The 15,184-nt window shown below is 46.5% G+C and overlaps 1 protein-coding gene across 1 annotated transcript in view; it reads right to left on the bottom strand.

The window, feature by feature from the left end:
* Positions 1-3,900: 3,900 nt before the first annotated feature.
* RRAGD (Ras related GTP binding D) overlaps positions 3,901-15,184 on the bottom strand; it is an 18,428-nt gene continuing 7,144 nt past the window's right edge. Inside the window, exons 4-7 of the mRNA XM_045294317.1 lie at positions 8,824-9,023; positions 6,275-6,389; positions 4,959-5,101; positions 3,901-3,943 (exon numbers count right to left, since the gene is read on the bottom strand). Coding sequence (XP_045150252.1) covers positions 3,931-3,943; positions 4,959-5,101; positions 6,275-6,389; positions 8,824-9,023 — 471 coding nt within the window. The 3' untranslated portion in view covers positions 3,901-3,930. The remainder of the gene's footprint in view (positions 3,944-4,958; positions 5,102-6,274; positions 6,390-8,823; positions 9,024-15,184) is intronic.

Raw genomic sequence — 15,184 nt, 5'->3', positions numbered from 1 at the left:
CTGCAATATGCGGAGGGCTCAACTAATTTACTGAAAGTGAGGAGGACTTGGAGCATTTGTTGATGAAAATCAAAGATGTAATCTTTAGTCTGGATTGAAACTCAATGTGAAAAAAATAACCCCCCAAATCCTCACAACTGGACCAACAGACAGCATCCTGACGATGCTGAGGAAAGATCGAGGTTGTCAAGGATTTCCTTTTATTTGAATCGATCATTTATTGAATCTATCATCAACCGAATGAAGACAGGCGAGATGGTCTCACCTACATCGGACATGTTGTCAGGCCATCCCAGTCCCTGGAGAAGGGCAGCAAGCTTGGTAAAGTGGAAGGGAGGCAAGAAAGAGGCAGACCCTTGACAGGATGAACGGACACATGGCCATGAGCTCACACTGAAGAACAGTTGTGAGGATGGCAGAGGACCAGACAGTGGTTTTCTGGGTCTATATGATGTCAGAACCAATCTGATGGCAGCAAAAAGAAGACAAGTCAGGCACAGAGTGTGACCCTGAGATTCCTGCGCTGAGACATCCTGGTCTAAGAGATAAAGAACTCTAACACTCGTCAGCTGCGACGGCAGCAGTGCCGAGAAGCAGTGGCCGTGGAGGAAGACGGCAGGACCTAGAGCACAAGGAGTCGTGGGGTTTCCAGTGCAGGCAGAGGAAGCTGAGCATCTCTGGGTAGGAGGCTGGCTGGCAGAGAGAGGATTGCCCCAGGCACTTAATGGAGGGTGGGAACTAAGTGCTGAGCACCTTTGAGCTGTACATTCCAGGTGGTGAGGGTGCTAAATGGGTAGAGTTACACCTACCCTAGCAAGGCAGAGAATGTAGGGCCATGGAGCAGAGCAACTGATAGCTAAACGAACTTTAGAGCCCTTGTCCAAGCAGGCCACAAGGCCAAGGGCTTGGATATGCTTGCAGGCATAGCTGAGAAGTGGTGCTTTGGACCCATGTACTGTATTCCTTGAATACTCCTGATCCTGAATTTCCACCTGTTAACTTCCCTAATGAGCCCCATAATCATGAGGGTTATCTGATTCCTGTGTGGCCCTTGCAAAGGCTCATTAAACCCAGGAGACCACATCTTAGGAGGGATGGTCGGTGTGGGAACTGGTAAGGAAGGGTGGGGGCAGGAGGCATGTCTGAGCTTTGTCTCACAGGAACTGGCCAGCGGTGGTTGATGCTACTGGTTTTGATTCTACTGCCTGCTGGTGAAGTTAAAGGAGGCCCGACAGGGGCCCCTGCCATCCTTACAACAACAGAGGAAACCCTGCCTGGACCTGTACCACCCTCAATCACCGCCATGTTGGAAGCCACTGCTGCAGCCACTCCATCATTACCCGCCTTCTACTTTACCAAGCAGGAGGTCCTTCTCCAAGGACCCGTCCCTCCTGATATTGCGAGTCCACCGTGTAAGGTGACTTCAAAACGTTCTTGGGAAAATGGAATTGAATGGCAGCGTGACTGCATTCCAGACCCCAATTTCATTCTTGAAAGGAATGAAAGCACTAAGGACCAACTTCATGTGGAGAGGAAAGAGACCCAGGGTAAGCAAAGAACTTCTGAAGAGGACAGACAAAGGGGGAGGCCTCACCATTCCCAACCTCAAAACCCACACCACCACTACAATAGTTAATACAGGCTGGTCCTGGCACAAGGATACGCCCATAGGCCAACAGAACAGAATCGGGAACCCAGAAATAAATTCATCCACCTACACACAACTGACCTTCAACAAAGAACATGAGACGGGATAGCACGGTGTCTTCCACACATGGCACTGCTACAATTGGAGCTCACCTGTAGAAGAATGAAACAGGACCCACATCTCACCTCGTGTGCAAAACCAGAGTCAAAATGGATCAAAGACCTAAATGTGGAATCCAAAACTACCAAGATCATCAATAAGAAAACAGAGACACACTTACGGGCCCTAGTGCTGGGCACAAACACACTATCAAATATAACAAAACACCCACAGATGACAAAGTAGATGACTGGGGCCTAAACTGAAAACAAGACACAGGTGCATGAAAGACCTTTATCAAAAGAGTAAAAAGAGAACCCACAGCGTGAGGAAAAGATCTTTAGCAAAGACAGAATGGACATGAGCCTAACCTCTAAAATCTATAGAAAGCTGCACACAAAGAAAAGAAACTGCAATCTCTCAATAACAAAAAGGCAAATAAACCAATTTTTTCAATGGGCAAAGGATAAGAACTGACAGTTCATCAAAATGGCATCCATATGGCCAACATAGGAAATGCTCACAGTCACTAGCCATTCAGGAGATGCAAATCAAAAATCAACGATGAGACACCACCTTCCCCTAACAATGACAAGCAAGGTTAAAAACAAAACAAACAGAAAATAACAAATGCTGACGGTCCTGCAGACTGGAAGCCTCATACACTGCTGGTGGGACTGGAAGTATGTACAACCGCTGTGGAAAAGGATGTGGCTCGACCTCCAATAATGGGGAATACAAATTCCGTATGATCCAGCAGTCTCTCTGCTGGGCATATGTCTAAAGAAGAAACGTAACAAGAACGTGCTCCTGGGTTCCTCGCAGCACTGTTCACAGTAGCAAGACAAGAGTCAACCTAACTGCCCCCCAGTGGAAGAACGGATAAAGACACTGTGGTGTTCTCTGCTTCACTGAGAACACTTGATGGCACGCATGGGCATGGAGAACATTGTGCTGAGTGAATTAGTCAATCGCCAAAGGACAGCTATGAAAAGAGACCACTGTGTTGGTGTTGGTTTTTAGGGGGTGGCAAGAGACTTTTACACCAAAGGGAACAGACTTTGGAGACTTCAAAGTGGGGGGGACACAGGAGGAAGGTAAGCAGCAGGCTAGACTGTTGATGGGTGTTAACTGGGTGAAATGGGAGACAGAAGTCCGCAACAGGGGGAAGAGAAATCCAGGAGTGGGGGAAGAGCATACTGTTAGGGGGCTGGTGGTTTAAACTGTTGAATACAAAGTTGATGATCTGAAATGTAACCCCAGACATAATTTGCAACAAGAAATTGTTGTTGTTTTCAAAGTAATGGTATTTTTCTTTTTCTTTTTTAAATCATTTTATTAGGGGCTCTTACAACTCTTATCACAATCCATACATACAACAATTGTGTAAAGCGCATTTGTACATTCATTGCCCTCATCATTCTCAAAACATTTCCTCTCCACTTAAGCCCCCGGCATTAGGTCCTCATTTTTCCCCTCCCTCCCCGCTCCCCACTCCCTCATGAACCCTTGATAATTTATAAATTGTTATTTTGTCATATCTTGCCCTGTCCGACGTCTCCCTTCACCCACTTTTCGGTTGTCTGTCCCCCAGGGAGGAGGTCACATATAGTTCCTTGTAATCAGTTCCCTCTTTGCTACCCACTCACTCTCTACCCTCCCAGTATCACCACTCACACCACTGGTCCCGCAGGGATCATCCGCCCTGGATTCCCTGTATTTCCAGTTCCTATCTGTACCAGTGTACATCCTCTGGTCTAGCCAGACTTGCAAGGTAGAATTCGTATCATGATAGTGGGAGCGGGGAGGAAACATTTAGGAACTAGAGGAAAGTTGTATTTCTCGTCGTTGCTACATCACTACCTGACTGGCTCGTCTCCTCCCTGAGACCCCTCTGCAAGGGGATCTCCAGTGGTCTACTCATGGGCTTTGGGTCTCCACTACTCACTCTCCCATCATTCACTATGGTAAGATTTTTTTGTTCTGATGATGCCTTATACCTGAACCCTTCGACACTTCGTGATTGCATAGGCTGGTGTGCTTCTTCCATGTGGGCTTTGTTGCTTCTGAGCTTGATGGCCACTTGATTACCTTCAAGCCTTTAAGACCCCAGATGCTATACTTTTTGATAGCCGGGCACCATCAGCTTTCTTCACCACATTTGCTTATGCACCCATTTGTCTTCAGTGATCCTTTCTGTAATGGTATTTTTCAATGAAATTCTGAAGCCTTCTCCCATGTGAAACCAAGTCTCCCCACAATCCTTGCTTCTAAGGAGTGTTCCCAGTACTTCTTCCAATATAGATTTGTTCATTCTGACAGTCTGTGACATATTCAGTACACTCTACAACCACCATACGGATCCTATCAGTATCACCACAACGTATAGCATTAGGTGCTGTGGCAGTTAAATTTTAGGTTAACTTGAACATGTCCACCCTGTCAGTCAGGTGGAAGCCCGATGATGCCTCCTTGGGAGCTATGGCCTCTTAATAAAATAAGCAGGGAGAACATTCTCTCTCTGGACTTAACACTTGCCTCCTTGCCAGGACTCTGTGTCCCCCCGCTTCAGGGGCAGCCCCATGTGAACCGACAAACCGGAGCGCTTTCAGTGCACTGCCATGTTTCTATCAACTGGGATCCACGGGCTTTGCGCCTACTGCCTGTGCTCTCCCTGCCTCCCGCTCCATCGCTGTGCCCTTGGCCTGCAGCTGCATGCGCCTGAAGAGGGCTAACATGGGACCCGTGGATTAACTTGGACTGGGCTGAGATGGCTTCTTGATCTAAAAGCTCTTTCTTATACACAGATGAGCGCCGCCGATTGTGTTTCTCTGAACAACCCCACCTAGCACATATGCTGACAGGTTTTTCAACTGAAGAGCCAGAAATCAGCGAGAACTGAGTTCAAATTCTGGTTCCACCCTTATTGGCAGTATAAGCAGGAGTTAGAAGCTTCACTACTCTGCGTCTCGGTTTCTCTACCTGTAAGAGGAAACCAGTAATTCTTGCTTCATGCGCTAGTTGAAAGCAGAACAACATAATGCCAAGTGTTTGCTGGATAACTAGTTAATTGTCCACAAGGCAGTACTGCTATTTATAGGTCTTGGTCATCTAAAACCAAAGTACTACATCAAGTCAGTAAGTGCAAACGTCTTAAAGGTTATGAAAGGGAAGTAGGAGTTGACTGTGACCTTGAAGAGCGTTCACTTACCCATAAATACAAGAGATGTCCACCACCACGTCGATCATGTCACAGCAGAGCTCATAGGTCTGCATGTCCACGGGGGTGCTGTCAGTCGCAATATAGATTTTACTGACCACGTCAAAGAGAAAAGCCTTTTCAATCCCAGAATTCTGAAACACAAAGATGCTGCCTTACAGTGACAGTTGATTTCAGACTAGATCCTAGTTATATAAAATTACACACCATCTTCAATGTAAACTCCGAATGAGCAAAAACCATGTTGCTGAAAATTCTAAGTTGTGGCATTTTGTTACAACTTAAACTTCATATTCAAAAACTTCCTGAGAAATGAAAAGTGAGTTGTCCCAAAGGAATTGGTTTATCATAAATTACTTAATTTAAGCAGGCAAACTGGGCAGTGTTTACAACACTCACCAACATAGTACTCTATATACCCCCAAAACGTGAATTTTACCAATTGAAAATAAGAAAACAATTTTTAAAATCCAGAAAGACAAATCCCGAAGTTGTGTGTTGAGACCGAGCCAATGTGAGTCCCACAAAGAGGTAGGTCTTCTGCTCACCAGCAGACCGGCAGTGTCACTAAACACATAAAAATATATTCAACAACATAAGCCCTATTGACCATAACAACGTTTATATCCCCCCACCTCTCTTAAGGTCCTGTCAATATTGAAAGTCCACAACTTGAATAAACACTCCAAGTCTACCAGTGAACTACAGCTTCAGAGTGAAATGGGTTTTTTTTGTCTGTTTGTTTGTTTTTTAATTATTTTATTAGGGGCTCATACAACTCTTATCACAGTCCATACATACATCAATTGTGTAAATAGCACATTTGTACATTCATTGCCCTCATCATTCTTAAAACATTTCCTCTCCACTTAAGCCCCTGGCATTAGGTCCTCATTTTCCCCCTCCCTCCCTGCTCCCCTCTCCCTCATGAGCCAGAGTGAAATGTTTAAAGAATCTACAACACTATCTATGAGCATCTCCATTTTCACTGCACTAGTGCAGGTCAGGTGGGTTGGCAGGTGGGAAAGGTCATGGGGAAGGGTGGTGAGATGGGGCGGGGGTGAGGGTGAGATACAATACACTCTATAAGGAGAAAAGGGAAGGATGGGGAGAACGTAAATGTCTCCCAAAATGTTTGCAAATTAAAAACAAAAAGCCAGATGAATCCCCAAGAGTAATGCTTGAATGACCGCAAATGGCAGGAAGAGTAAGCGGAAACCAGCAGACCTGTATTAGGCTTGCAGCGTCAGGGAGGTAGACAACTTAACTGCTTCAAAGGAGAGGTGCGTAAAGTACTGTTTACTTACTGAGATGAAGATGTTTAGCAAATTCTCCAGGGTTGGGAGTTGTGGAATCAGTTTCTGAACCACTTTGCTAAAAGCTTCAAAGATTGAATGATCATAGATGCTTGTCAGATAAAAGCTGTAAAGAGGAAACAATATTTCAGCACATGTTCCTTCGGCTGAGGAATAAACTGCTTGGGCTATGTCCTCACACCAGCCGCCTGCCTTCCAGATCTGCAGTTCTAGCACACACATTAGTGTCAGCCTCACGCCACCAAATGGTCAAGTCCAAGTCCCAGGACCCTCCAGGACAGGGCACACTGCTCTCTAGGGTTTCTGTAGTCGACAGGATCAGACAGCCTCGTCTTCTCCAGCAGAACCCCGGGTCTTGGATGTGTCAGCCAAGTGTCCATATGACAGTGTCAGCAGGGCTCCTTACCCACCCTCCAGCGCCTTAGAATTAAAAAGGACCTCTGTGAAACCGTGAGTTTTTCCTAAAACAAGGTATCTTCCCCCTGCTCTCCAAAAGCAAGAACAATGTCTACTCTTGCTTGTGGACTGGCTGGATTGCAAAGCTTAAGCACACAGCTGCATGTGCCCATACCACCTTCCTTCAGCTCGCGGGAGAACCCTCTTTCCACAGTCCTATTGGGCTGTCCAAAGTCATGCAGTGGGTAAGCCTTGGCGGTTAATCAAAAGTCTGGCAATTCAAACCTGAGGGAGAAGAAAGGCCGACCAATTGGCTTCTATTAATATGATGGCCTAGAACACTCCATGTGGCACTTCTACTTGTCATATGGGGTCACTGCAGTCTACTGCCACAAACAACAGCAGGTTGATCCAGTGGTAGCTGTCAAAATAGTGATATTAAACTGTCTGATCTTCATTTCCCAGCTTGAAAACTGAATGATGCATCATCATACTAAAACCAAAAATGCTAGTATGCTAGGTGTCTTCTGTGGCTACTTATTTCCATTTGGAATATTTTCAGACACTCCTCTATGTACTATCTGTCACACCATCAAGTCGATTCCAATGCATGGAGACCCACCCCGGAGGTTACTGGGTAGAACTAAGCACCTCTGGGTGGGTTCAAACTGCCAACCTCTCAGTTAGTGACTATTTTTAATTATAGATACTGCACAAGACATCTTGAAGGAAATGAGGAGCAAGGATGTCACTTTGAGGACTAAAGGTGTGGTATGCTCAGTGATATCATATGCATTCCAAAGCTGAAACACACATAAGGAAGACCTCATGTGGTAGTTATATAATTTCAGGTCAACTTAAAAAGATCTACAAGTGTAGGGGTGGAGTCTAGCCTGTCAATGAGGCCACAGCCTGACAGTGCCTCCTTATGGGCGAGGCCTTTTCATGAGGAGGGTTCTGGGAACCTCCCACCTCTCCCTGCCTTCACCTTCCTGCTGGTAGACCCTGGTGGCTGCCAGAGCCCTGTGATGTGGCCACCGCCATTGGATCCACAAGACTTTGCACCCACTGGCCTGCGATCTTCTTGCAGGTGCTCATGTGAGTCTGAAGAGGGACTTAGGGACATGTATCAGACTTATAGACTTGATCTGGACTGGGTTGGATTGTTTGCCTGATATACAAATACTCGTTGATAAAAAGCTCTTTCTTACACATATGTGATCATCACTGAATTTGTTTCCCAGTCAACCTGGCCTAACCCACCTCAGAAGAACTGATGCATTTGAATTACAGTGTTTACAGAGAATATGGAAAGTAATGTGTGGACTGCCAGAGGAACAGACAATGCTGTCTTAGAAGTACAGCCAGGATGGCTCCTCAGAAGCAGTCTGATGGCAAGACTTCATCTCCTATACTTCAGACATAGAAGAGGGACCAGTCTCCGGGAAAGGTGGGTCAGCAAACAAGAGGAAGGCCGGCAGCCAGGTGCAGTGACCCTGTGGCTGTCCACCACGGGCTCTAGCATCACTCGTGAAGAGGGCGCAGGTGGGGCGCAGTTCCAGTTCGTGGTACACAGGGTTCGGGGGAGTGGGAGACACCGAACTACAATCTCCTATTTTTCAAGAACGGTTGAGTTTACACCAGGAGCCCTGGTGGCAGCGTGGGGTATGTGTGGCAGTGCTAACTACAGAAAACAGCTGCTCCACACCAGCTGTTACTTGGGAGGAAGAGGAGGCTGTCTGCTCCCCACAGAAATGGAAAGTCTCAGACCCTGAGGAACGGCTCCTCTCTGTCCCATAGGGTCACCGCGTCCAAATGTTCTTGATGGCAGTGAGCTCTTGAGTGGGCCAACTTCAACATCTAGGTGCTACCTTCCTGATTATGCTCAGGGGTTGTATGTTCTGTGTTTCCTATTGGGCAGGAGAACCCTAGTTTGGTCCTAGGCTGAAACAAATACATTGCTTTGACCAGAGATTACAACGCATACATTCAAAGTTGCTTTTCCTGAATCCTAAATGCTTTCCTGATGTCTGCAGCAGCACAAAACGGCACGCAGGTGAAGGCCTGCACATGCTGAACCCATACGGCATCTCTGGGCCCCAGCCCGGCTTTGTCCCTGTCTGGGTCTGTGATCCTGCTCTCACCTCAAGTGAATTTTCTCTAATCCAGCATCCGCAAGGTCATCGTTTGCCCTCTGGTGAATATCTCTTTGGGTTTCAATTTTGTGGTCATCTGACAGGCCATCCACTTTATGAATAAACACCTCAAAGTTGATGTCGGTGTTCACTTTGTAGGCCCTGGTCACCGTGAGGTGGAGCCTGGCCAGGGCTTCCATGTAATCGTCCTGGGAACAGAAATGCACCTGTTAGAGCCAGCAGAAACGCCCTTGCTTCCCAATGCCGTCCAAGTCACCTTCCCTGCCACCCTCAGCCTCTGGAAACCACAGAAGCATAAACCCCTAAACATGTTGCAAAAGCCCCAAATAAAACCTCATTTCATAAAATCAAACTTGAAAACTTAGGGTTTGTTATCAAAGAGGAAAACAAAAACTAAATCACCTTGTGACCCGCAGTTCCATTCCTGAATAGACACTTAAAAGAATGAGAACGAGGGTCACACAAATATACACACGTTGGTGGCAGTGCTATTCACAACAGCCAATGGTAGGCTGCCCCCTATGCTCAGGAGCTGGCGAATATGCATATGAGAATATACACCACCATAACAAGGATGGCGCACAGACAGGTGCTACAGCATGGACAGCCCTCGGAAACATCACACGTAAAAGCAGCTAGACACAAAAATGACACTTATGTGTAATATCCAGAACGTGCAAATCCAGAGACAAAAGCAGACTGGTGGAGGCCAGGGGCTGAGGGGAGAAGAGGAGAAGCTGCCTTAGAGCACAGGCCACCAAGCCGAGTCCCTGGGCGATACCATGTTTTGCCCCTTTCCTACAGATGACATCAGCACACTGATTAGAGTTGCCTTGGCAACACCCAACAACATATGAGGCCCAACACCTCCTATCAATCGAATTAATACCTCTGTGTCCATCTCTCCGTCTACAAAATACAACAGCAGACACTGAAGCCCGGGGCTCCTCCCAGTCTCCATCCCTCTAGCCCCCACCCCCCAGAGGCACCACTATCTTGAGTTTAGTATTTAGTCCCCCGCATCTCTTCACACGTTTAGTCTATGCATACTCATTCGTATCCCTATGCTACACAAGTCAGTTCACATTGTTTGAAAATCTACAGAAACATCAAGTTTCAAGTACTTTATCATTTGCCCTTAACATTTTATGTGCCTCAACTCTATTGAAATGCCTAGCTCCCTTCAGCCTTTATTTCGTTGAGCAAATGGTCCAGTATTCACCATATATCTGCCTGCTGCCATTCAGAATGCTTCCAACGGTGTATCAGTGTGGACATCGATAGAACACTCTTATGCACAAGTGTCATCTGGGGCCCACTCGCTTGAGCTTTCTGGGGATTGCCCTGAGGGCGGCCTTTGCTGGGTCATAGGAATGCACACCCTGAACCTGAATACACACTGTCAGAGATGCTCCAGGCCTCCCCACCAGTATGTGATGTCAGTTTTGCAGGTTTGAAGAATGCAAACAGAATCGTATTACATACTGCAGAGCAAAAAGAAGAGAGATTTACAGGAGAGAATTTAAAGGGCTTTCCAATGCCACTTATGATTTTTGTCATTTTGTTGTTAGAGGCAATTTGTGGCACATGGTGACCCTTGTAACAGATGAGGTGCCCCAAAGGATTTTCCAGGTGCCTCTTACGAAGGAGCCACGGGCCACATGGTCAGGCGCTCCACAGGAAAAGACCTGACGACCTGGGCTGTCAAGATTTCGGCCTCGGAAATCTTAAGGGACAGCTCTCTCCGCTGGACACGGTCACTAAGAGGCCGTCAGACCCTGCTCCTCCGCCGCCAACAATGATCTTCCTGGGAGCGGGTCACCAGGCCTCTCTCCCATGGAGCCCCTAGGTGGGCTAGAACAGCCAGCCTTTGTGTCGGTTATTGGGGAGCAAACAAGGAATGCTGGAGGGGGGAGGGAAAGAACTGATTGTGATGATACATATAAACGCTTTGAGTTTAACTCCTCAGAGTTTAACTATGAAGTGTATCTGTAAAAAATATATAATAAATTTCTTTAAAATATATATATGTTAATTTTACATCAAGAAAACTACTAAAAAAGAAACCAAACTTGACCAGGGGTTACCATGGGTGAAGAAGGAATAGTTTTTGCTAAGGGGGCATTGAGTTTATGTCAATGGTGCTGGAATAATTTGGAAAAAGATAATCAATAATGATTGTTCAAAGGATATAGTCAATGGCACTGAATCATACATGTAGAAGTTGCTGAATTAGAGAATATTTTATTGTGTATATTTTTGCCACAATTAAAAAAAAGGTACACTAATAACAATGGGCACAAGGAAGAAGAAAATGTTCTAAAATTGACTGGTAATGATTGTACTATTCCTTCTTGATATGACGGAACTATTATTGAATTTTAAGATACATTGATGAAGTGCCAATACAACTGTTTAACAACAAAGGGTGTGTGTGTGAATATTTGGGCTATCACAGTAGAGGCATCATCAGAGATGAGTTTTCTCATTTAAGAATGCCCGTGTTTGCTGCTCTCTTCCAGGGCATGTAAACCCTGAGGGGTGAAAAAACACTGCCATGTGTCTACAACATACTCACTGACAGTGAGTCAATGCCAACTCACAGTGACCCTACAGGACAGGGTGGAACTGCCCCTGTGGGTTTCCGAGGCGGTAGCTCTTTATGGGAGTAGAAAGGCCCATCTTTCTCCCTCAGAGCAGCTAGTGAATTTGAACTGAACCACAGTCCAATGAGTAACCACTGCGCCACCAGGCTCCTGACATCAGCACCAGGCCCGAGGTGCCTATCACTGCGGCAGGCCCGACTCGCTGTGGGATCTAAGGGCACAGAGCAATGGCTTCGGTGGGGGGGAGGGGGCAGGGCCCCCGCAGCCCATGGCATCCATTGGGTGTCACATCGTTCCCTCATGGGAAATCACTAGAGGTGACCTGCCGTTCTCTCTGCTTCCACAAGAGTCTATGTGGACCCACATCCATGACGGGGATATCTTTATCTGGCAGCCCTGTGGTTGTGAGGAATTCACAAACAGAAAGTAAAAATATGAGGTGTCAGACCAACAGCACACAGCTGAGAAATAAAGGAAATGCCAGTGAAGTACGGCTGCCCCAGCTCCCTGCTGCTGAGCGGTTTCCGTGCCTGTGAGCTCCTGCAGAACAGACCTGCCAACAGAGAAACCTCGCCAGGGGTCGGGCTGAAACTGTGCCTTGCATTCTTTCTCACTTTTGATAAATGACAGATCTCAATTCTATTTTTTTTTTAAGCTGTAGCTTAAAAGGGGGACTATCTCAGCCCGTTCTCTGCCCGATGGCTTAAAATAAAATAGAACCGATGAGAGGGTCTGCTCTTCAGATCCAGGCAGAATTAAAACCAAATTAGAGCTGAGTTTTAAAAAGGCCAGGGAACCTGTAAGAGTCACATTAAAGGCCTATTATAAACACTGAGAAAGATTTGCAATGGTCTTTAAGTAATTACTCACTAAGCCAGAGCCCTGAAATTATGAATAATCTGCTCAGAATCTACTTATCCCTGACAGGGCTGCCTTTGCTACCTGTGGCTCAACAACTGTGAAGCAGGTGGCATGAAAGGTGGCACGTAGGAGAGAGACGAGCTGAGTGGGACGCCTCAGAGCCCCTGCAGCAAGGAATGCACCCCTGTCAGGGTACTTGCCCTAACACATCATCACAGGTCCAGTAGACGCAACTGTACAGCGATAATAAGTAAAGATTATAGTAAAATAGAGAGCATGAGAGATAGAAGAGAGATTGAAATAATGGAGTCAAACACAATTCATGGTAGCAATGCTCACCTCAGCCTTACGTGGTAGTCCACGTGGAAAGATATTTAATGCTAGCCAAGGCTTTTATATTCTCTGGGGACATGCAAGCCCCCTAATTACAGGTGAAGACATATGTCACAGGAAAGGGTTGTGCTATAGGTAATACAGTAATGGGAAGGGGGTGATCTTGGGGATATACATGTAGCAAGATGGGCAGATCCTAGATTCAGGATGGCAGCCTAACTTTGATGTCACTGAGCTGGTTTGACCTGTTCCCTGGCTCAACTGATAGAGACCATTATCGGTAAGGTGTGAACTCCACCTACAGGAACCAAATTGATAACTGATCAAAGCAAGTCTTTAGGGAGAAGTAACCCATTGTCCTTAACAGCAGGGAGCGGGGCCTACCACAGTCTGGCGACTGACTGTCTTCAGGGAGGATGTCTGCAAGCACCTGACACCCCCCCCCCCATATGCTAGCAAAAAGCCCCTAATGTTTGGCATGTCCTTGGGGGAGACAAAACTGGGGAAAAGTCTCTTTATAATCCCATTCACCCCAGCTGCTCCCCTCAGGCTCTGGGCTCCCTAGTTGATGGGGCTGCTGATGGGAGGCAGAGAGGCCACAGATGGGCCAGAAAACACGTCAGTACAGTTGGACTGTCAAGGAAGTGACTGTCACTGGACCTGAAGCAGGTTGCCCAACACACGCGCTGCCAGCTGGGCCATGGGAGGACTGAACTGTTTGCTGGAGAGAAGACTGCACTGACCAGGCATTTGGTCTGAAGCCTTCCTCCACACCCACCAGAGAAGGAGCTCTTCTAACCACGTGGTCACAGTCCCACAGCACACGGGAAGTACACACACAGTCACCTGGAATGGAAAGGCTTGGCTGCAAGTTTCATCATTACATTAAACAGACGCCCGGTCTCCTCAACAACTTACTGTTCTGTGAGGCGTGAGCAGCCTTCTTGGAAAATGGTTCTCCAAGTGTGTGCTCAGAACCAGTATCCCTAACCCTAACCCACGGCCCCTTCATCTATCAGAGCACGGCTTCTCCTGAGTGCCACTGAGGCAAGTCCGGCCAGCAACGGCCCGGTGTACGTCCATGTTTATGGGAAATGCCTGTCCGTCAGAGTGGGTTTAGGCCTCACCTGCTTGTTCTTTGATCCCTCACAGCTGGGTGTGCCGTCTGGCTGGGGCACATATGACAGGCTCTTTCTAAGGGTAGGTGGTATATGGGAACAGAGAGCATCGATATCCCAGACTGACTAATGTAAGCCAGGCTCCAACTAGAACAGCGGTTCTCAACCTGTGGGTCGCGACCCCTTTGGGGGTCGAAAGACCCTTTCACATGTGTCACCTAAGAACATCGGAAAACACAAATATTTCACAATATATAATTACACATTGTTTCATGGTTAATCACTATGCTTTCATTATGTTTAATTATGTTCAATTTGTAACAATGAAAATACATCCTGCATATCAGATATTTATAACAGTAGCAAAATTACAGTTATGAAGTAGCAACGAAAATAATTTTATGGTTGGGGGGGTCACCACAACATGAGGAACTGTGTTAAAGGGTCTCGGCATTAGGAAGGTTGAGAACCACTGAACTAGAGAATTCTGACTCACTGCTAGCTGGGAAGTTTGTAGTCGCTAATTTTTGAGTAGTGGATCACCATGCCTTTCTGCTGAGGTGCATCTGCCTGGACTCAAACCTCCAACCTTACACCTGTAGCACCACCAAGACTTCTTGCTACATACGAGGGGGTACACCCCCTCAAAATGAATTGTTTTCCCCCAAAGTTATGTATTTAAAATTTTTTACAAAACAATCTTATTTTCAAAGTACTCTCCATGGCACTTAATACATTTGTCAGAACTGTGGTTCCATTCTTGGGAACATATTTCAAACTCATTGGATAGGTGACATCACCTCCTTCCTTTTTTTCTTCACCTCTTCTATCGCTGTCCTTTCACGTACCGCTTCATTCACACAAACGAGAAGTTGCACAGAGCAAGATCAGGTGAGTCAGGTGCATGGGGCAAGAGAGGCATGCCCCAAACTGTTGCACTGAGATGGCTGCATGAGCCAGCGCATTGTCCTGGTGGCAAAACCAGTCCCCTGGTCTGCCACAAATCAGGCCTTTTTTGTTGCACACTGTTAACTATCTTTTCAGAAAAATAGTTTTTGATTAACAGTCTGACCTGGTGGAACGAACTCTACATTTGCATCCATTCAGGAAGTTGACTGATTTCCAGAATGAGATTTGTCATCAATTGACATTTCGCCTTTTTTGAAACAAGAAAACCACTCAGACATTTGAGTTTTTCCCATCGTGCTGTCTTTGGAAGCTATGTTCAACATCACAACAGTTTCTGCTGTATTTTTCCCAAGCAGGAAACAAAATTTCACAGCCACAAACTGTTCTCTTAAACCAGCCATCGCGCGCACACACACATGCACACACACAAGGGTTAGAACAAAAATGCTTTTATGAAAAAATTCAGTGACCAGAGGGAACCTTCCCAAGCAACCCCACTGAGCGTACTAACTCAGAGCGAGT

Source organism: Echinops telfairi, unplaced genomic scaffold (genome assembly GCF_000313985.2).
Source record: "Echinops telfairi isolate 266 unplaced genomic scaffold, ASM31398v2 ScPeMD7_3533;HRSCAF=4204_0, whole genome shotgun sequence".
NCBI lineage: Eukaryota > Metazoa > Chordata > Mammalia > Afrosoricida > Tenrecidae > Echinops > Echinops telfairi.
The sequence above is the reverse complement of the archived record's forward strand: the minus strand, read 5'-3'. Positions and strand labels throughout refer to the sequence as shown.